Genomic DNA, 25,886 nt, shown 5'->3' with positions numbered 1-25,886 from the left:
ATTAAAAATCTTACTGATAAGCAAGGAAGCTTTCATGGCTGAATGAGAGCTGTATCATGTCAAAGGCAGTGAGAGCTTTATTAGGAGGATAAAGCAGTGCAAGCACTGGGTTAAAAGTGCTGGCAGCTCATCCTGCCCTGAGTTGTCCTGCAGGACTGGAGTGGAGGCACTTTGCAATGATATGGAGGAATAAGTGTGATGGGGAAATGGCTTATCCAATGAAAAGAAGGAAAATGTAAGGGGAGTGTGGCAATAGGGGTCTCTGGAGGGGTGGTGGCAGACATGAGCGTATGTATATTTGAAAACTGTGAGGAAAAATTAATATAGAAGCTGGCTGTTATGTAAATGTTGAAAAGCCAAATGTATTGAATCGCTCCCAGTGAGGGCCTCTGGATATTGTATGTATATCCATAATGCATCAAACCAGTATTTCTGAATGCATAGTTGTCCTCTGGCTGGTTAGCATTGCTCCCAGAGGTATCAGGGCTGACCAGTTCTGCAAATTCTCTCAACATGTCCTGCTTCATTTTTGGTCAGCAGCATCAAACCTCCAGTAATGTGAAGTAAAGATCCACAGGGCTCCTGGGCAGTGAGGCAGCTCAGGAACAAGCCAGTATCCTCATTGTCTTTCCTTTCATCCCTTCCTTTGGAAGCAAATTGTAAAACACAACTTCAGATACATGTTGAAGAAGTCCTGTGCTTGACTATCTTGCTTGCTTAGGAAATGTCATAGTGGTCCCCAGTTGTTGTTTCACAGTCTGTGGATTGAGTGCAGCACCCACTGAAACCAGTAACAATTTCTTACTGAGTGGGAGTCCAGAGGAGGCATGTGGTTCTCCATGACAGGCATCCAAGGGGCAAAGGACAAGTCTGAGTCTGGATGGGAGGTGGATTTTCAAGTCTCTGAGTGCTTCATGGGCAGTAAGTGACAGATAAATCTGCTGACATGCCTTCTTGCTGTAGGAGCTTTGCTGCCCATCAGGATTGCTCATTTCATGGTGCTTCTGGGGGTAAGAACCACTGAGATGCTGTATACCAGGTACAGGGGAGATTCAGTGGACTTGCCTTAGCTTTTGGAAAGTGGAACATCAAATAGGAGAAGGAAATGAGGGCTAGATTTTTTGCTCTCAATCAGAAAACCTGTGGTGGTGGCAAATTGGCGTGCATGGGGATACACTCTCTGAAGTGAAAGGCTCTGCTGGCAGGGATCTGCTCCAACTTAGTGCTGAGATGCTCTACTGGTTACCCCTTTGATTGAGAATTTGGTGCCCACAGTTGGTGCTTGGAGATCAAATACAGGACAAGAATTAAAAAACAGGAAAATAAAAGGTTAGCTTCCGTGCTGTTGTGTTTGACTTCCCAAGGTTTTAATTGCCAAGAGCTGCTCTGGGAGCCAGCTGGCTGCGAAGTGATACAGATCTCAAGTAAGAGAAGGGCTTTTTTGGTCCCACAATCCACTAACTGCTTTATTTTCCTCTATAGGAGGAATGTGTGTTGCATATATTTTTCCTGAAAGTGAGTGATCATCTTCAGGTTGCTGATTGCTCAGCTTCTCTGGTAGCTGTTGAGGTCCCTGCTGTCACTAATCCGCTACCTACAGTAAGAGAGTGAAGGCGAGTATAGAGAGCAACCTGCACCTTAAATGTAGTGTTTTTTACCCTAAAGCAAAAGGGGAAAAAAAATTGTCTTCTACAAAGGCGAACTATGATAGGTGGTTGGGCTTGCAAACCCTTGGGGGTATCAGCAGAAGCAGACAGGCCATAGTAAGCAATTTACTACTATCCTATTTTTAAGAAAGATGAGCCTGGTGAACTTGCAGTGAGTTTTGATGGCTCGCAGTGTGGGAGCAAAACCCCAGTGATTTCTGTGTAGCCCATGCACCAAGAGGATGTGACATCCCTGCAATGACAGCAGGGTCAGGTCTACTGCTGTGTGGCCTCTGACTGATCTGGACTATCCCAGCTTTGCTGCCAGAACCTCATTTGTACCCTGACCCAAAAAGAGGGGGAGTGGAGGGGGGGGAAGAGCAGCTTAAAGAAAAACTAAAGAAATGCATGCATTATCTGACATGCCAGTTGTATAAATCTCAACATCAGCTACCTGTGAATCATCCAGCAGCACGTTAATGGGTACCCCTCAGTAGATTAGGATTTGGCATCAGGTCTGCATGTAATTACAAGCCACACACAGAAGGACACAGGCAGCTAATGAACTCCTGCCAAACTCCTGCTCCGCTTCTGCGGCTTTTGAAGTTCTGTGGTCTTTCAGCGTTTTGTATAGCAAGCACTGAAAGGCATCAAATCACTCCTTTGACAGCATTTAGAAAAGGCTGGTTTGTTGAATAAGTGAGTCCCTCCAAATGCTGATCTGAGAACTGGAGCATCTATAGGCGCCGTTCTCACCAGAGCAGTAAATAGGCTGGAGATTGAGGACACCCCCTACAAGTTGCTGAGCTCCAGCCTCAGTGGAAGGAGCCAGCAGGCTCTGGTTGCCATGATGGGCTGCAAGAAAAGAAACTATTTCCATTTAAAAACCTCCTTCAAAACAAGCCCGCCAGTGGTATGGGGAGAAATAGGCTTTTTCCCAAGCATCAAAGTGCTTAGAAAAGAAGCTGTGCAAAGGGGATTGTGGTATTTTGCGTGGATCTTGAGGTTGTGGTGGAGGTGGGAAAATGATTTTTGGAGGGTGCCTGTGGGGTTTTTGTGATGCTGGGCAGTTGGTGCATGGTTTGGGTGGCTGTGGGTGCATTTCTGTAGTGTTTTGTGGTCAGACCTGTGCCCTCCTGCTCCTCTTTTCATCGTGCCTGATGTGACAAAGGGAGTTGTTGCTGAAGGAAGAAGCAATTTCCATGAAAACCTGTGATTTTGAAACATACCAGGCGGGTTTCATGGCAGTACCATGGTGAAGAGGAATAATGCAGCTTGGCACAAAGCTCTTCAAGGAGGGAAAAATAAATAAATAAGATAGGGGAAACAGTGGAGTCTTTGTCAAAATTAATTGCAATAAAGAAAAAGGGACTGCTGTTCCCTTGGGCTCCTTCAACCTTTTTTCCCCAATTTATTCACGCGTTCATTGACAGTGGGGCAGGGTGTTGTTTATTGGGGGGGCGGGGGGGGGGGGTTTGGAAAGGGAAATGGGGAGTTACCCATTTTTGGGTTTTAAAGAACACTGTTTGCATTGTGTCCTCAGGATCCATGTCAATAGCAGCTTGGTTGTAGCCTGCACCATTCGGATCCAGCCTGATTTGTGCCGTAAGGGAACAGGTCTGTTGGTGTCACTTGGACACAAAGCAGCTGTCATAGGGAGGTAATTGATTCCCACCCTTGCTAGCAGCATGGTGTGGGCATCTCTGCTGCAGGTGACTGCTGCCATGAAGGTAACCCATTCCCAGCTGGTTTTCATTGAAATTATTCAACCCATGCAACTTCTGCAGCCTACAAGGTCTTTCTTCCCTATAATGTGGAAGTACAGGAGACAGAGAGGAAAAAAAGAGAACCCTGCACCTCTTTAACTCATTGATGCACAAGAACAGCCTTATGGGGATCTGTTATAGGGACCACCAATGTCAAACTCCTGTTGCTTGAAGGACCCTTGAACCATTTCCAGCTGCACTCGTGCTTTTTTTTTTTCCCTTTACTTTCTTTCGTCACTGTAAACTGTATGTTATATTCTGGAAACTACCAACAGGATCATGACTACCGAGGGGGAAAAGTTTCATTTCCAGTTAATCAAGGGAGTTGTGTAATACCATTTTCTCCTGGGTAACTTGAAGAAAAAAGGAGGAAGGAGGAGGAAAAAGAAAGAGGAGGGAGCATTATATAAAGCAAGTATATTAAGAGGAAATAAATTTTGAATTAAAAGTGATTAGTGAACTTTTAAGGAAGAGGTCAGAAGTGTGTTTCGGACTACAAACTTCTTAAGCTTTCAGTGCTTGTCTTTGGTTACAGAGTTATAACCCTGCGTTATTTGTGCAGGTGGCTGCTGCTGCAAATCCAAAGCAGGATTTTGCATTTACAATAGGTACATTGACAGAATGGGGTCACAAAGCTACTTGAGGCCTCCTCGGGCAAAGGAGAAGTTGCTCCCGAAAACGTGCTCAATTACGGGTGCAGTGCTTGGCCAGGATGCTCCAGGCAAGCAAGGAGGAAGCTCAGGAAGTTCAGCAGGAGAGATCTGTTTTTCCTTTAAGAGGCCTTTACATTGATCAGGTGGGCTGGTTTAATTTCTGCATTTTCTCCTTTTGTTGTTGTCTTAAAAAATAATAGGATTCAGCATTGCTTGGGCTGCTTTTTTTATATTTCCACCCTCTGGGTTGTCAAGGAAGAGTGCCTTATACCTGGTAGTGTCTGGTAGCACTAAGCTGAGGTAAGGAGTCTGTGCTGAGTATTTCATATATTAATGCAAGATGCACAGCCCACAAAATTTTCCTGAAGAGTAGAGGCTGCTGGAGTTGACTGGGCTTGTTATAAAGGAAAAACTGAGGGGCTCCTGTGGGTAGAGCACATGAACTGGGCCAGTGTGAGCCCTTCCTCAAAGGGAGATCCAGGGAAGCCATGCTGAGACAGAGCTCCTTCCAAACCCCACTGACCAGCAGAGGAAGCAAGGCTTGCTTCATTTGTAATTGAAAACATAATAGTCACCACAGTGTGTTTTTCACGTGGTCCATTTGCCCTGGGTGTTGCAGAGTCCATAGACGTGTTTTTAGTTTTTTCCCCTCTCTATTCAAGCTGGGTCATCCTAGGTCAGGCTTATATCTGCCAGACCTTCCACAGCACTTGGGTGGACTGAGGTGCCTCAAAAGATCCTGATGCTTTGGGGTTTTTGTGGCATTTTATTCCTTGTTCTATTCTACGTGATGGTTGCTTTGTTTTCATTGCGTTTGATTGGCACTGGGTCTGGGTTCCCACTTGTAATGTCTTTTATATTCACCTCTCCAACTTCTGCTGGTCGGCCAGTTTGACTTCGGTGTGTTCTACCCCACAAATGCAGAATTTTATATGTATCTAGATATTGTGGCTTGGATAAACCCTTTGTTCTTATTAGCACATTTTTTAGGTATTAAAAATATACGCACACTTTATATTAAAGCTCTTTTAATACATCAGCTCATGCCAGACTGCCAGAAGGAACAATTTAACATACTACTTAGAATTCCCTTCTCTGCTGTTTTCTTTGTACGTTTTGTTTACTTCTGGAAATGACAGCAGGTACTATCTAAAAGAGCAATATTTCTCCCAGCAAAAGCAGTGGCAGTTCTCCCAGTCATCTGGAGCCTTTGGAGAGTGAGTATGCAGGTCTGGCATAGTGAGCTTCGGCTGTGCAAGAAAGCATTTCCTGCAGAGGTTTAGAATCCAGAGGAATTTGTGGTGCGTGAGAATAATTTGACATTTGGTTTGAAGTTTCTGTGACCAAGAGAACTTTCCTCTTAATGCTCTCCAGAATGGTTGGGTCAATGAGCGCGCTCTGGGTTGTACTTACTGTGAAAGATGGGACGGATTATGTTGCTGAATGATGGCTTCTTTGGTCTCAAGATAGAGATACCTGTAAGACATCTAGTCACAATCCTTCCATCACTGATGCTGCCTTTTAGAGGCATTTTTCAAATATTCCATGCCACTGCCGGGGTCCTAAATATTACAGTTATCCGTATGGAAGGTGAATGTTCTCTGCTTTCTTCATTTGCTGCTGTTCTTGTAGGTGTAAGAAGGCATTGCCCCAACATTCCCGAAGAACCAGTTCTTACTAAAGAGCTGTTGGGGGGAGGTCAACAAAAATTATAGAAGATATCATCATCTAGGTTAAAATGGATGGTAAACCCAAGTAGCAGCTAGTAAACCTAAAAATGGTTTCCCTTAGAGTCCAATGAATTGGCTGAAATATAATAACAATAAAGAAGTGAATGGGAACGTTACCCTTTTGAGGAAGGGCACCAGGCAGGTTGATACAGGCAACATTCAGAAGTTAATATGAGTTGCTTGGGAGAACCTACAGCAAGTAGAGAAAACTAGAATCCTGATTCTGGCAGAAATCAACCCCTTGTGTCCTGGGATCTCTCCAAACAGGTCAAATCAGTGAAATGCTATATATGCTGATCCTTGTTTATAGATGTTTTTTAAGCAGGTACTTGCTCTATGGTAAAGTCTAGGGTTTGTTTGTATGTTTAGAGAATCTTCAATCCTCATGTGTTTCTATGTAGCTGAGAGTAGTGGAACTGTAATAGAGTTGAATGGGAATCTATTTTGAAAACAAAGACATTAGATATGTTTCCAAAATAGAGGCAGATGCCCAGAGCAGTCTTCTGGACAGCTGGAACCAAGGCGTGATAAACCATGAGGACTGAGAAGGTAATGAAACATGAAGCAGGAGGTACTCTATGTACTGGCTTCCAGTGGATATATGAGCATCAAGTATCCAGGTTTAGTCAAAAAACATTGTGAAGGAGGCACTTCAGTGATGCTGTTCAAGACTTTAGGAAATACCAGTGTAATGCATCAGGATTCTTCTAGCTGTTGTTGGACCATGCATCAGACCCCTTGAGATTCTGTTTTTGTTGACCAAACTCCTACCCTTCCTTCCCCCCTCTTTCTGATGGTGCTGGTACACTCAGGCCATATAGTGATTGTCAGGATGTTCCTCAAATGATAGAAATGTGGAAATATTTCTATTCTTTGTGTTATCAAATGTTATCAATGTGTACATGTCAACTGGCTTCAAGAGTGGTTTACTCTTGCAGCAGCTACCAAAGCTGAGGTGCATTTTCTTTTTTTTTTTTTTTTCCTGATCTGCAGTGATGCAATTCTCCTCTAACAGCTGAGGAAGCCAACTTTAAAACACCTAATCCAATTTTTATGCACTGTGACACTTGTACAGATACAGTCAACCAAATAAGGTTTATATGTACCCAAGATCAACCACTGCTTCAAAAGGATAGCCCGTTGCTTGCTGGAATGCAAATATTTATAGGGTACATCTTGAATGAGGACTTAGATGCCCCACTCAGCCCTGCCAAATTCTTTAATGACCTTTTTTACTCATTAAGCTAGACCTTTAATCTGCCAAAACCTTAAAAACATGCCCTGAGCCTGGACATTGGCAGCCAAACCCATCACAGAATGCTTGCTAGAAATTACGTTGCTTTGTTGAGCTGGCCAGCAACATTCTGCTGACCTGCCGTGTTTAAAGAATGAAGATTTTTATTTTCTGAGATATTAAGGGGCAGGGGAAAAAAAAAAAGTTTCCATCAGAATGTACTGAGAGGGTGTTTAATTTAGTGCAGAGGTAAAGCTTGGGCTGGGAAGATGAGAGCTGCATGGGTGGGTCACTACAGAAACAGCACTTCCCCTCCTGTTCCCTCCATGATTTTTTTCAAATGTGTGGCCAAGGAAAGCTTATTCCTCTATTTTTATTTTTCCCTGTTAAATCTGCACTAATGTTAACTTTCCAAAGGCTTCAAGATTTAAAGTGCTGTACCCAACACTGAGCCCTTTCTTCTGCCTTTGATTTTTCTGCACTTCTCAAGCTGGTCAGAGTACTTTGGGGTTTTGCAAGGCATTTTCTTTGGGCTTGGGGGTGGGATTTTAGCTTTCTGCCAGCCTTCACAGGATTATTGCCTATTAACTGCCTGTTGATAAAGGTGCTGATCAAGGAAAGGAATATTTTCCCCTTGGTGCTAGGTTTTCCAAACTCAATTGCCTTTATTAAATGGGAAGATAAATAAATTTAAACCCTCCAATATTAGCGTAGGACACCAGCGGTTTGAGGTCACAAAGTCATTTGGACTTCCTCCCAACAAAAGCAACATCATTTTTCAATGTCCAGCCTCACGGTGTCCTGTGGTGCCTTGTACAATTCGTTAGTGTCCACACCTGCACTGGGCTGCCCTCCATGCAGACCCATGGCAAAACTCCTGTGGGTTTGGATGGGGCAGGAGCAGCCCCTGAGAGATTTCTGTTATGCTCATGGTTTGGAGTCTCGTTTGATCTCCTGCAGTGTAGTTAGATAAAAGCATGTAGCTGGGGTTTCCTGGTTCTGTTATTAAAGTAGAAATTCCCCTTTAAATGAAGGAGGAAAAAACCTTCCTTTGCTTTGTTGAGGGCTGTTACTACTCAGAAAGGTGATCTCAGCTCCATTTACCTTTTCTGCATTGAAATAAGCAAATCCCTTTGTTATTCTATGCTTTGGTTTTCTTTGTGTTTAAAAGGGGAATAATAGTGCACCTCTGGTTACCCAGTTCTGTATGAATATGCCAGTGGCCTGAACGAATTAGGGGATGGTCCAATGGCTGCTGTGTAATTTCTCAGCATGGTGATACCAGTACTAAGGAGGACTTGAGGCCCTTCTGCAGTTTTATTAAAAAGATCTTGCAGCAGATCTGAGAACGCTGTTGCCTTGTAGCCACAGAGTGGCCAAATAAGGACCATTTTTTGGAGAAAGTGGACCATCCAAAAATGAGCGTAGCACCTTCTCCTGCCTTGTAGGACTGTTAATCTGTTCAGTGCATATCACTGTTCATTGCCACCTTGTGAGACATACCTTGTTTATTCTCAGGAGTTCTGTTCCGTGACTGGGAGTGGAAAATGGTAGAGGTTGGAAAACCAGCACCGTTACGGGGAGTGCAGATGCTGAACGGTAGATGCAGGTCACAACAGCCAGGGCTGCATAACCTTTATTTTTCTATTAAAATATCAAACTGGGTTATAGTGGGGCATCAAAAGTCACGAGGACAAACCTAATCTCTGTGGTATAGCCCTATGTCACTTCTTACTTTTCTAAGGGTGTGTGGGGCCATACCCCACTTCTAGCTACCTTTGTCTCCTGGTGTGAATAACATCTCTGTGGTGTTTTGCTGAGGGATCTTTCAGATATCTTGCTCCACAGTTAATTTTGTGTTCTTCCAGACTTCGCTCCCTTCATGTTTTCTGCAAAACCCATTCTCTACTTGCCTTTTGGCACTCCTTCAGTCTTCTCTGTACTGAAAGCCCCTTGCCAGAAAAAAAAGAAACAACGTGGATGGTGACCTAGTCCAGTAGGCAAGCCATGCTCCAACAATAATCTCTTGGAAGGAGAACCATCTTGAGTGTAATTTGCTGTCCAGCATGGGCTGGGGTCTTCTGTTGTTTGGGTAATTACTGCTGCAAGAACAGCCTCTCACCCCGCCCTCAAAATCAAAGGCACGTTGTGCCTTCTAAGTAATATCCGTTCAGTTCTGGTGTGTGTTTATGTTTCTCATGTTGAAAAAGGGGAGGGGAAAAGGGAAAAAAAAGGGGGAATCTGAGGTTACCGTTTTGCTGGAAAAATGTCAAGAGTCGATTGGCAATATCCCACTAAACCACAAGTTTGTAGGAGAGAAAACAAAACCGTTGGATTTTCTAAACTATGCCTATGTGCACTTAAAGAAAATGTATACCATGTAGGTCAGTTATACTCTTATTATAGCTGTGGCAAACCTACATATAATTGAAATGCGGAAATACTACCCCATGCTGTTCAATGAATGAAGGGAAAACAAATCTTTATTATTCCTGGGTTCACATCGTGTATAGGAACACTATTGTCTTATTTTTTTTTTAATTTTTTTATTTTATTTTAAGCCAGTTTTAGCTTTCAGATGTATTTTATTGTCTGTGGGAACATGTGTTTTACAGACCTGTCATGTGAAAGCTATTAACAAGAGGAACTGGAGAAATAACAATAAGCCACGTAACCGTGGCACGTCTACTCCTCGAGTTCAACCGTTAGGCTGCTGCTTCAAGTGCACGTGAAATTGGATCTCACCGAGTGCCGTTAGTTCTTCTGCTGCAATTTTTCACTGGGAAAATAAGGATTCTTTAAGTGGCCTATTAATATCGTATTGCTGGCATCAGAGGTGCTTTTCAGGGCCAAGCTGGCTGTGCCTCAGAACAGTTAAATAGCGGAATGAAGATCAACTGGATTCACGTGAGGTGTCCGATTTTATTTACCAAATCTGAGCTGGGCAGGCAGGTCTGACACCTTTGTTTGCCGTTTCACATCTGTTGGAAACTGTGCTGCCCTGCTTACGATTAACCCATTCCCAGAAGTTTTGGAGATGGTCAGAAGGGAGTCCTGAGCCATGGCTCTGGCTGCTCCAAAAGGGCTTCAGGTCAGTGTGCGTTGGTCCCCTTTCACTCAGACTGGGAAAATTGGTGATTGGGGCTGTCCTTCATTTTTAAAGGCTGACAAAAGCCCCTAGTAATTCTCGTAAATCTTTTAATGTAGAGCAACAGGAGCCCGATGAAAGAAAATTTGCTTATCTTGAGATGGAGAACATTATTTTGATGACATGCTAACTCCTCATACAGTGCCTTTGCAAATCACATTGAGCAGACAAGATCACTGCAAATGTATTGGAGACAAATATTGATCAGAACCAAATAGTGCTTCATTTTCCTTTTTTTAATAAGGAAAGCCTGTCTGACCTCTCAGACTTATGACTATGTGAACAAAGAAAGGGGAGCTTAAGCAAGTTGATGGTCAATAAATACACCTGTGTGCTTTTAGCAGGATGTGGGCACGAGTTCCGCTGTTTTGGCTAAAAGTTTGAACCACTGTGCATCGTCACCTAAATGACATCCACTGCTTTCCTTCAGCTGTGCCTCATTGTTTTTCTGCTTTGCCTTGGCCCAATCCTTGACATGCTTGTGCTGTGACGTGTTAGGTGCTTGGCCCGGGTTTCGGTCTGTGAGTGGGAGGAGGATTGTGTTTTGTGATCTATTCTGAATGAGATTTGGGAATTTGGGGCTTGTTTGGATGGGGATGTATCTCTTCTCTTGGCGATGGGCTTAACAGCAAAGATGGGAAAGCTGAGGCATGAGGAATGAATGTGTGTGCCCTGCACAAGGCAACTGGGAAATACCTCAGTGCTGTCTTTTGAGGCTTGAGGTAACGCTGTGCTTCTCCAAAATAATAAGAATATGGAGTTTCACTCACACAGCAGTCTTGAGGTCTTCCTTCGCGTGTCTTAATCATTGGCTGCAGGTTTTTGAGCCCATCTGCTTTGTGCCTTCTGCAGAGCTCCAGCTGAGCTGACCGGTTGCAGGTACAAATATACATCTACCTTGTAAATAGAGAGGAAGGAGCAGAGGGGGGCTTCAGAGTCCTAGAAGTAGTATGGATTGAGTTTAGTGGGGCTGGTCAGGTAGGAAGCACTGGGCTGCTACCCGATCTCTCAGTGTTTGTTTGCACAGCTCGTCCTGCCTGGGGGCAGCAGGCATCAGCCCTCCACAGAGAAAAGTGCCAGATTTGTTTTCATGGCTTTATGCAGAGGGATTGCTGTTGGGGTCCATTCCTGTAAGTTAATATTTGCAATGCATGAGGTTTAACTGAAACCAGGCACTGCAGACATCTGATAACCATAACAGGGGAGATGCTTTTTCCCTACACAAGACTCGAAAAAAAAAAACCCAAATTCTCTTCAGAAAGATAGCAATACAAAAAGAAAAGCATCAGGAACAGTACCTGGTCATTCGCAAGCGTTCTTCTACTTTTGGTTTCATTTTATTTTATTTTGCCTTACCAGAAGGTTGTTCCTATTTGCCTTATATCACTGATGGTTTTGGTTTTTGTCTCCTTGTCTTTCTAGCTGGGCTGCCCTTCCTCATCATCGAAACAAGCACAATCCAGCCCTATCAGCGGGGCTTCTACTGCGACGATGACAGCATCAGGTACCCACTGAAGTCAATGGAGACAATCAACGACGCGGTGCTGTGTGCTGCAGGCATCCTCATTGCCATCCTTGCCGTAAGTACCATCTCTGAAATCTGTCCTTCTGCCCCTTGGGCATCTCCAACACCTTTTTGTTACACCTTAGCTGATGGCACCAATGCGGGTTTGCCTGGAATGCTGAATCAGAGGCACACTGTCAAGTTGGGGTGGTTATGAGAGCTTTCCAAGCTCAGAAACTCAGTAGAGCTGTGAGCTTGTCAAAGGAAAGATGCTAAAAAGCCTGTATGTTGTGGACATCTTCTTGAAAGTCAAAGCTTCTGAATTTCATGGAAAGCAGAGCAAAACGTTGCAGCCTGTTCCCCACCAGCACATTTGGGGTTTAACATGGTTCTGCAGATATGTCCATGCTATGCATTGTAGTGTGAATCTCCTTGGTGATTATCTGACTTCCAGGTAAGCAGTAAACATTTGCAAATGAAAGCTTGTAATGAGAGGAATGAGATTACTCTTGAAACTGGTAAACAGGCTCAAAGCTGTTTGGGCAAGTCTGGGAGCTCTGCAAGAGCTTTTTCACCCTGCGGTAGGAGTTCAGAGTAGATGCAAGAAGAATCGGTGAGGACTTGGCATGGTTCGTTCCTATTCAAATAACTCTTGATATTTGCCTATTTTATGAGGATAAAAAATAATAATAGAAAGATGTGTCTTTTCAGCTAACCAGTACCTGGAAAAGTTTCACAGGTATTAGACTTAAAGAGATTGTATAATACTGGCATATTAAAAAGACAATTAAAACCTAGTGCAGGCAGCACATTCCCAGAACCCTCGCTGTAAAAAGTACTGAATATGCCACCTTTCCAACATCTCCTCCTTTCTTTTTCTGTTGCCAGCTTTCCTAGAGCTGTGCTAGGAGATGATTGCCCAGTGAGAGCTTTATTATTTCAGCCAAAAAACTGAATTCAGCCTATGGAGCTGAGCCTCCTTCCACCACCACATGTCTCGTGCTCAGGCAGGACCTGTCTCCTGGCTTGCAGTCAAACACTTCCATCTGCAGATGAAATTCCCCAGTGTTACTTCATGAAAAGTACCTATGTTTTCTTGGCTTGCCAGCACAGCTCAGGTGCTTTCCCAGAGATGCTGCTGCCTCCTTACTCCTTCATCTGGGAGTGCTGGAGAGGGAGAAGTCAGATGCACTTGTTCTCCCCTCACCCCCCTGACTTTCATCCTTTCTTGCAGGAGCAATGTCATTGCTGAAAGATGTTTTAGCATGCTGTGGTACAAGCTTTGGTAATAACCCATCTCAGCCTCACTGCTCTGAGTGGTGAATAGGATAGGATAGAATAGAATAGTTCAGTTAGAAGGGACCATCCAAAATAATCAAGTCCCATTAATGTTTCCCAGAATAGCCTGGCTGTGTTGACCTTGGTTTCTCATGGAGCACTGATGTTCCCATCTGTGATGGCCAGCAGAAGTGCCAGCCATCCCATTCCTCTTGTTTTGATATCAGTGGGCTGTAGGCTTGCTTGCAGGCAGTGGAGGGATGTGCTGCACATCTGCCACTTTGTGCCCACATCTCCATCATTTCCTGACCAAATAGATTTACTTAGCAACGCAGGTCCCCAGAACTGCCTCCTCCTCATCCCCATCCTCCTCAAAACAACCCCTAAAAGGTGACAACTCCCCGATTCCATAAATACAGCAGAGTTTTACCCTGCAGGTGAATTACCCCCAAGTGTGGAAAAGCCATAAAAATGAAATGAGAAAGCCTTTCATTTTCGCATTATTGCCCAAGCTATCGTCATGCTGGCTGCATGCAGAGTGTGCTTCAGATCAGTAATGAGGCAGTGGCAAATACAGGAGTTGGAACAGAAACTGGAAACATAATCAGCTGCCTATGTGATCCATCAGCTTTCTGCCACGAAATAGCAGGTCAATTAAAAGAAAAAGAAAATCCCCAAAGAATTAGACGTTTCTGCACTGGTTTCACTGTGCCCACAACAAATGTAACTTAATAAGGTAAATTTAAAAGCTCCGTAATTTGCTGGTGAGTGAAACAAAAGCCTAACGAGGAATCGAAGAAACAGACTTCAGTGCTGTGGCAGCACGCATGGAAAATTCGAGTCAGTCTGACCTCTTTTTCAGATGTAACCCAGATACCAGAATTATTGTAGCATAATAGGAATTCCTTCCAAATCCACAAAGCACTGACTCTGCTGCTTTTCTTTTTTCTTTTTCCTCAAACCTTTTTGCTTTAAAGTGAGGACAGTGGCTGGGAGGATGGCATTTTGGGTGGCAATGCCAGAATTTCACATCTTTTCTTTTATGTGGTGTGGTGGGCAGCCTAGCCCTGAATAAGGTCCAGGTCATGTTCTAAATGTCTTGAGGACACTTGGGCAACTTACGAAGTAAATGCAGAGGTGAAGACCTTTGCTGCCATCAGGGCATGAGAGGATATGGATCTAGTTTTAGTACCTGTATGCTTACTGATTTAATAGTTCTCTGGATGACCTGAAGGTGCAGACTGTGTGCTCCCATCTCCTACTCTTCCTGCTGGAGAATTGTTAATTTGATCATCTTAGGTGGGGAAAAAAAAAATGGGTTGACCATCATTGGGATGGGAAACACCGTTCCTCCTTGTTACTGCTGTGCAGCCCCAGCCCCTCACCTGACAGGTTGTGAGTACCTATGGGAAAATACCAAAGAAAATGTGTAACTCAGATCTCCCAGGAAATTCAGCTGGATCAGCTGATTGTTTCATACTTGAAGGCTTCGATGCCATTAAGACACGGAGAACGATACTGCAAAGATCTAAGGGATTAGAAAGGCTCTGTAAGTAATTACAGGCTAATTGGGCTGCTGCTGGTAAATTATGATAATGGCAAAATGGACAGAAAAACTGAAAACGGGGAAAAGGCCACACAGTTTACAATCTGCTACGAGTATTGCATACTAGTACCAAGACCACCAAAGGTGAGAGAAAAGTATTAATCCCCAGACTTTTGTTGGTCCCTGCTCAAAATGGTCACATGCCCTTCTGAGGCCAGGAGCCTGGGCTTTATGGGCTTTTACTGGGATCTGTTTTGTGAGCTGGGAGCAATGACACATCTGCCAGGATCAGATGTCACCCCTCAGTCAGCTCGTCTCCCCTCTGCACGATCTGGGAGTTTTAAGCCTTGTCACAATTTTCTTTTCATAATTAGGCTTTTGGGAGGCTGTGGACAGCAGCTGCGGTGCAGTAGAGGCAGAGACCATGTGCCCATGAGGTTTTGGCACAAGCATGGGAGTGAGCCCAGGGAGATGCACCAGGCGAGAGCAATAGTCTCCAAATGGCCTTGGGCCCAACAGTGTCAATGACGTTCATCCATCCAGGATGCCCCAATGTTGCCTCCTGTAGAAGAGAATTAGACGTGCTAGCATGTTTCTGTGGTTCTCATGCAAGGAGATTTCCTGGCTCCCAGCTTGGACTTGAAGGCTGTGAAAATGATGGTTTGGGGTCCTTGAGTATTAAAATGACACTGGAGCTGGTTAGCTCCAGTTCTCCAGGCAATACTTGGTCATGACCAGGCTTCCGAGAGTACATGTTGGCTTTTACGTGTAAGCCCAGGATGATGGTGCAGCTGCCTGATATATTTCTGCACCTGGCTGCTGAAAGCTCTGGCTTGGTCTTTATTTTTTATTATTATCCTTGTATCTCTTCTTGATAAAGCCTGCTTAGCTGTGATTTCAGATGTCTTAGGTCAACCTTTGTTTTTTTTTTTTCAAGCCACGGTTTGGGTGAGTTTAAACAATGATACAGCTTCATCTCCTCTCAGTCTAATTGCCATACTTTTCCAGTTTATTAGTTTCCAAACATTGTGCCAAGCTTTTTAAAAGGTAAGCAGGAGAGCCTTGTCTCCTGCACACTGCTGGCAGGCTGCCACACCAGCAGGAATATTGCTGCCTGCTCCAGAAAGGGATTAACATGAAGGCATTTTTCCTGATGGTTGGATCTGCGTATCGCAGTCCTTGTGACTAGAGCAGAGAGGGGCAGAGATGAGGGGGCAGCCAAAAAAATAAAAACACACACCAAAAAAAAAAAGCCCAACATCCCCAAAGCCTGCCTTGCTTTATCAGTCAGGTATAAAAACATTCAAAGTAATGAATGAAATCCTAAAACTGTAAATCTGGAGCTCAAAAGCTAGATGTGTAACGTGGCGGAGAACAATTTAAGCCTCTTTGGGAGAGGTAAGAAGTTTTGGCTTGGTTTCACCACCTGGTTTTCATTAAGCTGTCTTTAAGTGTTTGGGATTGTGAGAAGCTGACGCTCTGCTCTATGACAGTGATTTATGGCCGTACTGTCAAAGCCTTTGGTGGCACCACAAGTGCATCAATTGCTGCTGTGCAACTGCAGAACCTCTTGAGATCCCCAGTGATACCTGGTGTTTATGAAGGCTTTGTATGGTTGAAATGGAGTCTGCTGGCAGCAAATCTGGGCCCAGATTCTAGAAAGCGCAGTGTTTTCTGAGTCTTACCCTGTTACATTCACAGATTTCAGAAAGACAGGTTTGGAAGTCATTCCCCACCCCACCATCACTTATATAAAGGAGCAGTGAATGTGGCTTCTCCTTCACACACAGTCACTAATTATGTATCTGTGTTATGTTAACAGTCGTGGAAATAAAAATGTATAGATCTGGGGCACAATTTCACTTATGTAAAGATACACCAATGCACTAAGCCTAGATCTGTCTATTTTTTTCCTTGGAGTTTCTCCATAAACAAGACTTTGTGGAGTGCAATTTACAGTCTTTTCCTGGGAGACAGTAAAAAGGGGAAGATGAAGAGCACCAGGAGCTGGTTGGAGATGCTTGGAGGTGTCTGTAGTGGGCTGGGTGAGGTGTGAGCTTAAGGAAGAGGAGGCACTGATCTATCTCAGAGCATTGCATAGCGAAAGCTTTCTCTAGGTTGCCTGAGTTACACTTTATCTGGTGTAAGAAGCAAGGATGCAAACAGGGTGTGCATGGACAGTGCAGTCCCACCAGCTGAGACCATCACTGGCTGTCAAGAAGGGATTTACAGATAAATATGCACTGTTCAGATTTGCCGCCTTTGTGAGACGCAGCTCTGGCTTTAAGCTGACAAATCGTTCACCAGCCTGTTGTAAGAATTAATTTGTCTCTCCTGGTTTGGTTTGCAATCTGGCACATCTTCATCTTGCTGTCTCAGCCAGTTTTGGAAAGCATCTTTCCTGCTCTCTAACCACAGCCTCTCTCTGTTCCTTGTCCCCTACAGATCATCACAGGAGAGCTCTACCGCATCCACTACCTAAAGGAGAAGTCACACTCCTTTATCCAGAACCCTTATGTGGCAGCTCTCTACAAGCAAGTGGGCTGCTTTGTTTTTGGCTGTGCCATCAGCCAGTCCTTCACAGACATTGCCAAAGTGTCCGTTGGGCGCTTGCGGCCACATTTCCTTGAGGTTTGCGACCTGGATTTCTCCACCATCAACTGCTCAAAGGGGGTTTACATCCAGAACTACACCTGCAGGGGAAGTGACAGCAAGGTCCAGGAAGCCAGGTGAGAGCACTTGTCTTGTTGCCGATGCCAATATTATGCCTCATGCTAAGTATTCTTCTGGCAGGGTTTTTCTGCCAGCAATAGGTGGTTTTGCTGCTGCTGACTCTGGGAAGGCTGTAATTCCATCTGCCAGCAACGGGCAGTTTCCCTTGGGAGTCACAGGGTTCAGCTGAATAATATTCCTTTTCCTTTTTCTTTACTCCTACACCATTGTTTCATGAGAGGTTACTCAATGTGGGAATTCACCATCAGAGCTGACTGGATGTAAGCAGTCCAGCCCGTGGTGCAGCAGGGACAGCTTTTCTTCCCAGCAGGAGAGGCTACCAGCACCTCCCTTTCACACTCTTCATCAAACCCATCACACGCCCAATTTTGACGTTTTTAGGAGAGTGCTGTAATTAAGCAACTGGGGAAGTGCTTGCTTTTCATTTATTTACAGTTTCCTGGCTATTTGAGGCGAGACGATGAGTTATCGTGCTGTCCTGGAAATAACTGTGCTGTCCCACGAATAGACCAGGAAGGGACAAACAATGCATGCATCCTGTCCGTCCATTCATTTTCAGCCTGAGGGACGAGCGGGGTGGATAACAGGGTTTTAATAACTCAGAAAATGGGGGTTGTGATTCCCTCTGTTTTGGCACCCTGGTGGTTGCAGTGGGCAAGTTACCACATCTCACATAATGTTACAGTGTCATATAGGAATGCTATGGTGATTGGTTCTTAGCACCTGCTTTGTTTTGCAGGAAATCCTTTTTCTCTGGGCATGCATCCTTCTCCCTCTACACCATGCTGTATTTGGTGGTAAGTGACCTCAGTTGATTCAACCCCGGTTCTCCATTCAAGGTGTTTGTCCACATTCAGTGGCAGTAGTGACATGATGAGGATTGGGGAATCTAAAGATTCTAAGAGTCTAAATGTGCCAGTGGTGGAAAAAAATCCCACTCTTGGACCCCATGGTGTTATTTGGGACGGAGACTCCCAGTTATGGTTGAGCTGTGCAGCTTTTGAATGCAGCCGAATCTGCAATTAAATCTGAGTCCTGTTAACCCTGTGGATGACTTGAGCTATTTTGCTCACCCCTAACTGTGATTTCCATTGGGGACCGTTTGGAGGGTACTGAAATATTGCACTGGTTGTGGAGGTGGATGCACTGTTGCAACTGTGTTAGGCATGAAGGGGAGGCAGAGCAGGTGAAGCAGCCTGCCTGGCCGGATCCAGAACAGAGGGCTGAGCCCTGTTTCCCCTTGTTGGTGACAAATGACTTCTGTCCTTCCTGTGTGGGGCTGGGGCTGCTGCGGCGTGCCAAGGTGCTTCCTGGCAGGGCTGCTCCCTGTACCACTCCCCAGTCCCCACTAAAGACCCTGCATGAAAGTTTTGGGGCTAGGAGGGGGAATGATTTGGGTAGTGATTTGTGCTTAAAAATAATAGTAAGTAGAAAGTCTTCAGATTCCATTCAAGGTCTGTACCCTCCATCTCCCATAAGCTCAGATTGGCAAGCAAAGAAACAGCGCTGTGCTTGTAAAAACATTAAACATGAACTTTTATTTATCTCTGAGCACTGCTTCCCCCCCATCTCTTTACTTTCCCTTCTGAAAAGATAAATTACCATTGCTCCCTCTTGGCTTTTAATCCTTGGATTTGCCCTCCCTGGGCTGGCAGCTGTTTCTTTAATTTAATTACTAAGCTTTTCAGGCAGTGTAAGGGGTGGGGGGAGGGTTTAAATTCTTCCTTTGTTCCCCCTACGTTTTTTCCCCCACTCTTGAAACACTTTGGATTTTTTGGGAAACATTTCGTCCCTTTCCTCCTCCCAGCCGACTTACAATAATGAGGTTGAAGCACAGCCAGGTGATGGGCTGTGGGAGAAGCTGGCTGCTCCCACTGCATTCCCCTTACTAGAAGCCAGCATGGGGAGGATGAGGCAGAAAATAAAACAGAAACCAGCTCCCTGCCACAGCTTCTTTATTTTTTTTCCCCTCCCCACTGACAAAAAATCACTGCTTGCACAAAAATAGCCCTCCCTTCAGCACTGAGCACCCCTGCAAAGGCTCAGCCCCGCTTGCACACCCTGAAGGGCAGTGGATGGCGATGTGGGTGAGCATCCCCCAGTGCTGGAGCTGACGTGGTGATGCTTTGCAGAAGGCTCAGCCCTCCTGTCCTGCCTTTGCAAAATTTTCCGAGCTGAGTTTGGAAATCATCACTTGCTCTGCTTCAGGAGGGGCAGTATTTATTTACAGTTGTTCTACAGGCAGGCAGATAAGTTGGCTTTGAAGCCTAACATATGAAAACAGCAAGTATTGCCAGTCCATGTTTATGGTGGCGTTTATTTCCCCAAATACATAGCAAATATTACGTATTTTTTAAGATTGAGGCCTTCTTGGAAGCCGAGCCTGATTCCTCACCTGTTGCCCAGCATCATGCCATGCAGCATCTGAAACCAGATATGGTTTATTAGCTTGTGGTAGCAATGGTAATGGGAGGATGGTTGGACTAGATGATCTTGTAGGTCCTTTCCAACCTTGTGATTCTATGATCTTTCAGAGTAGGGGACAAACATGGGCTTCATCAGCAAATGCTCAGCCCCATCCCATGATCCTGCCTGTTTGCTTTGGCTAAAGCTGCTGGAACTTGACCTGTTTACTGACTGACTTGAACTCCTTACAGACTCTACAGACTGCTCTGCTTCACCAGTTTGGTTTTTTTGGTGCTTTTTTTTTTCTTTCTGAAGAGCCAGCATTTGGTTTTAGTAAATAGAGTTACATCAGGGTGATGGCCAGTTCCCAATGTGTTCTGCAGGGCTCAGTTTTAGGGTCTGTTCTCTTTAATGTTTTCATAAATGCCTTGGATGTTAGGACTAGAAGGTGTTTTGAGCAAGTTTGCTGGTGATCCTAAATTGAAAGGGTTTTTGTTTACTCTGTCAAGTGTAGTGAGGCTTTGCACAGGAATCTAGACAAATTAGAGAGCTGGGTAATCACCAACCTCATGAAATTGAAAAGCAAGTGCCAGATTCTGCACCTGGGAAGAGGCAACCTTGGTTATACGTACAGACTGGGAAATGAGATGCTGGGGAGCAGCCCTACTGAAAGAGGTTTGGGGGTCCTGGTTGACAGCAAGTTGAACATGAGTCAATAGTGTGTCCTGGAGCAAGGAAGGCCAACTGTATCAGCTGATGAGGGAAGTGATTGTCCTGCTCTATACTGCATTGGTGTGGCCTCACCTGGAGTATACTGTGTTGAGTTTTGGTCTCCCTGGGGAAGTGGTCATGGCACTTAGCTTGCCAGAGTTCAAGAAGCGTCTGGATGACGCATTCAGACATAGGGCTTGATTTTGGGGTGGCTCTGTGTGGAGCCATCAATTGGACTTGATGATTCTTATGGGTTCCCTTCCAACTTGGCATATTCTAAGATTTGGAACAAGCAAGATGCAAAATGGGAATGCAGGAGTAGGGCACTGGTGACATTGGGCTGGAGACCCCATAACCGCAGCATGCCTTCAACACGTGGAAAAATCCATGGTTCATTTTCTAATGCAGCTTTGCTGCCTGATTTTCTTTCAACTTTGCAACAGGCTTAGAAAGTGCCCCTGTGTGACTCTGGGGGCTGTGCCTTGGAGCAAAAAGCTGTCTCTGATCTCCTTTGCTTGTCCCCACATGGGAGCACTGGAACTGTCGGCAACCAGCAGCTTCTGCTCTTTTCTCATCTGCTCCAATTACCCATTTCTGTGGAGGGATTTTTTTTTTCCCCCTAAGACTGATTTTCTTTTATATTTTACTGGTTTGGGGTTGGTAGCAGGCTCCATCTGACCAGCTGTTCAGTTGTGCTGTGCCTTAAAAACTCAGGGGAAAAATTACACCCAACATTTGGACACAAATTTAAGGGAGAAAAGGGCAACTTGGGACGCAGACAGCATTATGCAGTACGCATCAGGGTGAGGAAATGGCTTGCCTGTTAGCACCAGCAGTTGTGCTGTCACTCTGGCTCTTTGACCACCACTAGAAAAAGGGTTGTGTTTTTTTGGTTTTTGGGTTTTTTTTTTTTTTGTTTTTAGTGCAAACTAAACCTTGCTGTCTTGCCCAACTGAGTGAATTTTTAGAGGTTACAGATGGCAGAGCTTTGGTGTAGCGGCAGGTTGGTGATGGTGCTATGGGAACTGGCTGGAAGCTTTGCAAACTGTGGCATTGGTGGTGGCAAAGGTGCTTAGAAGGCATTTGCAGGGCTGAGTGCGTGCTGCAGAGGTTCAGCTGTGTCCTAAGTGCAACATCCAAGTTCTGTATTAAACAATACTTCATTTTTTCAAGGATAAGTCACTTCCTGGCATTGCTTTTGCAGCTCGTTCTGCCTGATGGTGTTTTTAAGTCCTTCATCCCACCTAACAGACTTTGTGGGTTTGGAAAACTTTAGTTGGTTCATTAAAAGGTATTGCATCACTCCACGCTTGAAATCAAGCTGTGTTCAAAATGCAGTGTCCATACATGAGCAGAAAGATATTTTCATTGGAGGTGTGCTGAGTGTGTGTGTGTGTGTGTGTGTGTGTATGTGTATGTATATATATGTGTGTGTATATATATATATATATATATATATATATATGCTCATCAATGATGCGTGGGTATGCATAATCCCCTGCTCCAAAACAGGTTTATGGTGGATAGCATATTGGATGCTTACAAGTAGGATCTAACTGGAGACCTCAAGAATGCTAGGAAATGCCGTTGTGGGGAGAAATAACCCCAGAAATGTGGGGAAAAATGCAGAGTCCACCATTGCTGGCATGTGTTAGGTCTGCAAAGGATGCTCATGGCTGGGCAGGAGCAGCAGGGCAGTGGGTGACCACGGCGTTCCCATTTCTTGGCACAGTGGCAAGCGCCCTATTTTAGCATCAAGCCCTGTGGCCAGCTTACGCATTTGGTTTGGTCATGGGATCCCAATAGGGAAATATGAGTCCACCAACTTCTGGAAGAATTTTTGGGGAGAAATCCCATGGAAAGGCACTTGTTGCATAGCCAAAGCTTCTGAGAGTTGGTTATAAACAATGAGAATTCAGGGCTGTTTCTTGCAGCCTTCTTGTCACCAAGAGTCCCAAATTAACATCAGTCCTTTGTATAGAAACTTAGAAGGGGAAATTATGCTTGGGTAATCCTCTTTGTCTTAATTTTCCTTGCTTTGTTGCTTCTTGGCTGAGTGAGTCCGTAATTCACATTTATAATAGGCTGAGGAAGGAGATCTGTAATAGCTCACTACATGCACAGCTCCAGACCTGACCCATACCTTGGGTTTGTGTATCTGTGTTTGGGGGACTACTGGGGCTTTACATGCCTGTCCAACACCTGAGATCATAATGCTGAATTGTTTTACAGCAAGAACTTTCCTGAAATCACAGCCAGCCACTTGGAGAGTGAACAAAAATTAAATTATATCCCTCTTTATTGACTGATTCTGGAGAAAATGAGAGTAGCTTATGTATTTATTGAGTGTCAGTGGGGGAGGCTGAAGCCTTCGGGTCAAAGTGGATTTCGCTGTGGTCTATTGGTTTATAAAGAAAATTACAGGTGTTGCTGATTTTTGTCTGGACAACCATGGCTTTGCTGAGGGACAGAGAAAGCCCCAGTGCCCTTGTGCTGCTGAGTGATGATGTGAACGTGTGAAGATGGTTGTAGACTTGGACTCAAGCTTAGCCATAACTTAAGTGAGGGAATAAAGTGGATTTCTGTCAGAGGCCAGGGCTGAGGTGTGACTTGCATTGCTGGACTGATGGCGATTCTCAACGGGGTGGGAGAGGCAACCAGCTCTTCCATTTGGTGCTGGGAGGTCTTGGCCCTCCTGTCCTTGCACCTGGTGCTAAAAGCTGGATTCTGCAGTTCTTCCTGCTGGCTTTGCCCAGATGAGGCTGGGTGTTACACAGGGCTGAGTTTAGATTCAAGGGCTTTTGCCCCATATTGCTCTGGGTACAGATGGGGCTGGAGAAGGAGGTAACTGCAGGTCAGGAACAAGCCTGGCCGCTTCCCAGAAGGAAGCCTTAGAGTGACTAAGGGATGTGGTTGATGGAATTCAGACTTGTGGTGGGGAGAGTGTGAACAGGATGGGATGTTTGGGTGGCAGAAAGCCCCAGAAGACTGGAGGTGATGTTCTCAGCCTACATCCCATACCAACTCCTCCCCAATGGGCTGTGTGTGACTGTGGGTTGTCCCCACCAAGACTTGGAAGTCCCCTGGCAGGAGAAAAGCAAAATGATGTCCTTTAAGCCATCTGCTCTGTGGTAACTCAGCCCCTGCCAGAAGCCAGGCAGTAGATGGGAGCTCCAAACAAACTCAGGTTCTACATGACCTCGCTTCACTTCATCCACCCCTTCTCCAGGCTGCTCCTGTGGCTGCTGCTGCTCCTGCCTCCTGCTGCCTTGTAATGAGCTGTGGAGGAGATGAGCCAGGCTGTGTTCTTGCTCTCCACCCCTCCAAGGAAGGGTTCCATTCAGCCCCTTGTTCCCATCCAAACCTAGCAGACTTTAGCTTCCAGGTGGTCAAAAAAAAGCAGATTTTCAGAGAAATGTATCAATTAGCACTGGGTGCTTTGGTGCCTCCCAGCATATACAGTGCAGTGCTTCTCTACCTTCATAAACGCTTAAAGCATATGCACAAAATGCACAACCCAGGGTCGTGTTGTGGAAGGAGTGAATCAGTACACAAACAAACCCTTGCACCATTTCAGTGCCATTTCCTATGCAAACAGGACTGGGGAGACCCCACCATCTGCATCTGTCTGTCTGCCTGGCAGCCTGCAGATCCTGATAAGTTTTGAATTCCTGGGCTGGTTTCAATGAGGTTCAGTGAGGATGGTGTGCAAGTGGCATGCAAGTGGGGGAATGGACATTGCAGTAGAAACGTGTTTTGCTCTGATGGTTTCTGACCTCTTTGGCCAGTGCCTGGAGCAGGAGGTAACGGAGCCAGGGGACTCAGGCAGAGGCTGGGCAGTTCTGTGATTGTTTCTAAAGAAAATGTAAAATCCAAGTATGATCTAGTTGATGCCATTTTGACCAAAGCACAGATCTCACTCAGGTTTGGTGTTTTCCCTTGTTTTATAGAACTATTTGCCCTCCAAATAATGCCTACTTTGTGTGTTCAAATTCAGTGCTTTTCATTGCTAATTTTTAATTGATACTTTGCTTTTTCAACCATAACTTACCTGCTTAGTCCAAGCTTGGGGGTTTAGTTTGAGAGCTGTGCATAAAGGACAAACGTCAGATGATCCAACAGCAAATCCCTTTCTTAAAGGATTTGATGGGACAAAGCCTGAAGTAAGACCATAGAATCGTACAATGGTATTAGAAGCTATTAGGTTTCAAACTTCCCTGGTAGAACTAATAGTAACAGTTGAAATGATAAAATACTCAGAGCTATTTTTGCTCTACAACAACAAATTGGAAACTGAGTTTTGCACTGTACCTTGGATCTGGAAGTATTCCTGAGCCTAAACCATGGCAATAGTAGAATATTGTATATCATTAGAAATGATACTCAACAAATGCTGTTTTTGTTTTTTTATGGAGACTTTTAAAGAGTTTGGAGAGTCATCTTAGTCCCAGGCACAGGAATCACTTTCAAAAAGCAGAGAAGTGGCCTAATGCAGGGATATTCAGCCCAGGAGGCTGCAGATATGTAGGGTGCTGTGGAGGCCCAAGTGCTGCAGCTCATCCCACTGCATTGCATGGAGCAGTTTGCATGGTGTAGGGAGTGTGCAATGGGGATGTGGCCCTGTTCCCAGGCTCTGAGTGGTTTGCAGAAATACTCCCCAGAATTATAATGCCTGTTAGCCAGCACCAAGCTGTTTTGGTACTGCTCTCTTCCATGCTAATTGGCTAACAACAGTTTGGGTAATTTGGAGCATCTGCTCTGTTCCAAGGACATGATGTTTCATTTCCCCTGAAGAGCCTGGTGCATATTCTTTCCAAACAAGGGGTAAATATAATGTTTATGCAACAGCCAAACAAGCTAAATCCACTAATGCAGTGCTTCCCCTGTATCATCTTTCTGTTAATTCTGCTTCAGTAGGTAAATGGCGGTGTTAAGTTATTTGTGGTTTCAGGGAACCCAGCAAAAGCATCGCTCCCTTTTGTATTAAAGCAGTGCAAGCTGCCCTACCTCCTCCCTGCTGCAGAAGAAGCCTCAAATTAACACAACCTTTTTTGTTTCTCCTCTCTTCCCCACAGTTCTATCTGCAGGCCAGGTTCACGTGGAAGGGCGCCCGCCTGCTCCGTCCCCTGCTGCAATTCACACTGATCATGATGGCATTTTACACTGGCCTGTCCCGTGTGTCAGACCACAAGCATCACCCCACCGACGTGCTGGCAGGCTTTGCACAGGGAGCCCTGGTGGCTTACTGCGTGGTAAGTCCTGCTCCAACAGGGGCAATTGTACGGGAGGGGGACGCGCTGCTAGGGGACACCAGCACTGCTGCACCTACCCCCTCCCCCAGTAACTCCCTCCTCTTGTGTTGGGGTGTTTGATGTTGTTGAAGACTGTTAACAAAAGCTGTTCCCGCTTGTCTGCGGCAGCCTGGGCTGTTCTCATGCAATTCACTTTCAGAGGAGTGCCCTGATTGCAAGCCCCATAACTGGAGTTGACAGATGGGAATGCTTGGGGGCTGGGGGGCAACTGCTTTCAGG

At 45.1% G+C, this 25,886-nt stretch overlaps 1 protein-coding gene across 1 annotated transcript in view; it reads left to right on the top strand.

Annotated features, from left to right (window-relative positions):
- Positions 1-25,886, top strand: part of PLPP3 (phospholipid phosphatase 3) — a 42,949-nt gene that overhangs the window by 11,619 nt on the left and 5,444 nt on the right. Inside the window, exons 2-5 of the mRNA XM_042873138.1 lie at positions 11,600-11,757; positions 16,951-17,234; positions 17,978-18,035; positions 25,431-25,607. Of these exons, the coding sequence (XP_042729072.1) occupies positions 11,600-11,757; positions 16,951-17,234; positions 17,978-18,035; positions 25,431-25,607 (677 nt within the window). The remainder of the gene's footprint in view (positions 1-11,599; positions 11,758-16,950; positions 17,235-17,977; positions 18,036-25,430; positions 25,608-25,886) is intronic.

This window comes from Lagopus leucura, unplaced genomic scaffold (genome assembly GCF_019238085.1).
Source record: "Lagopus leucura isolate 7727_CA_CO unplaced genomic scaffold, USGS_WTPT01 Super-Scaffold_100009, whole genome shotgun sequence".
Classification (NCBI taxonomy): Eukaryota; Metazoa; Chordata; class Aves; order Galliformes; family Phasianidae; genus Lagopus; species Lagopus leucura.
This window is presented reverse-complemented; position numbering and strand designations above follow the sequence as displayed.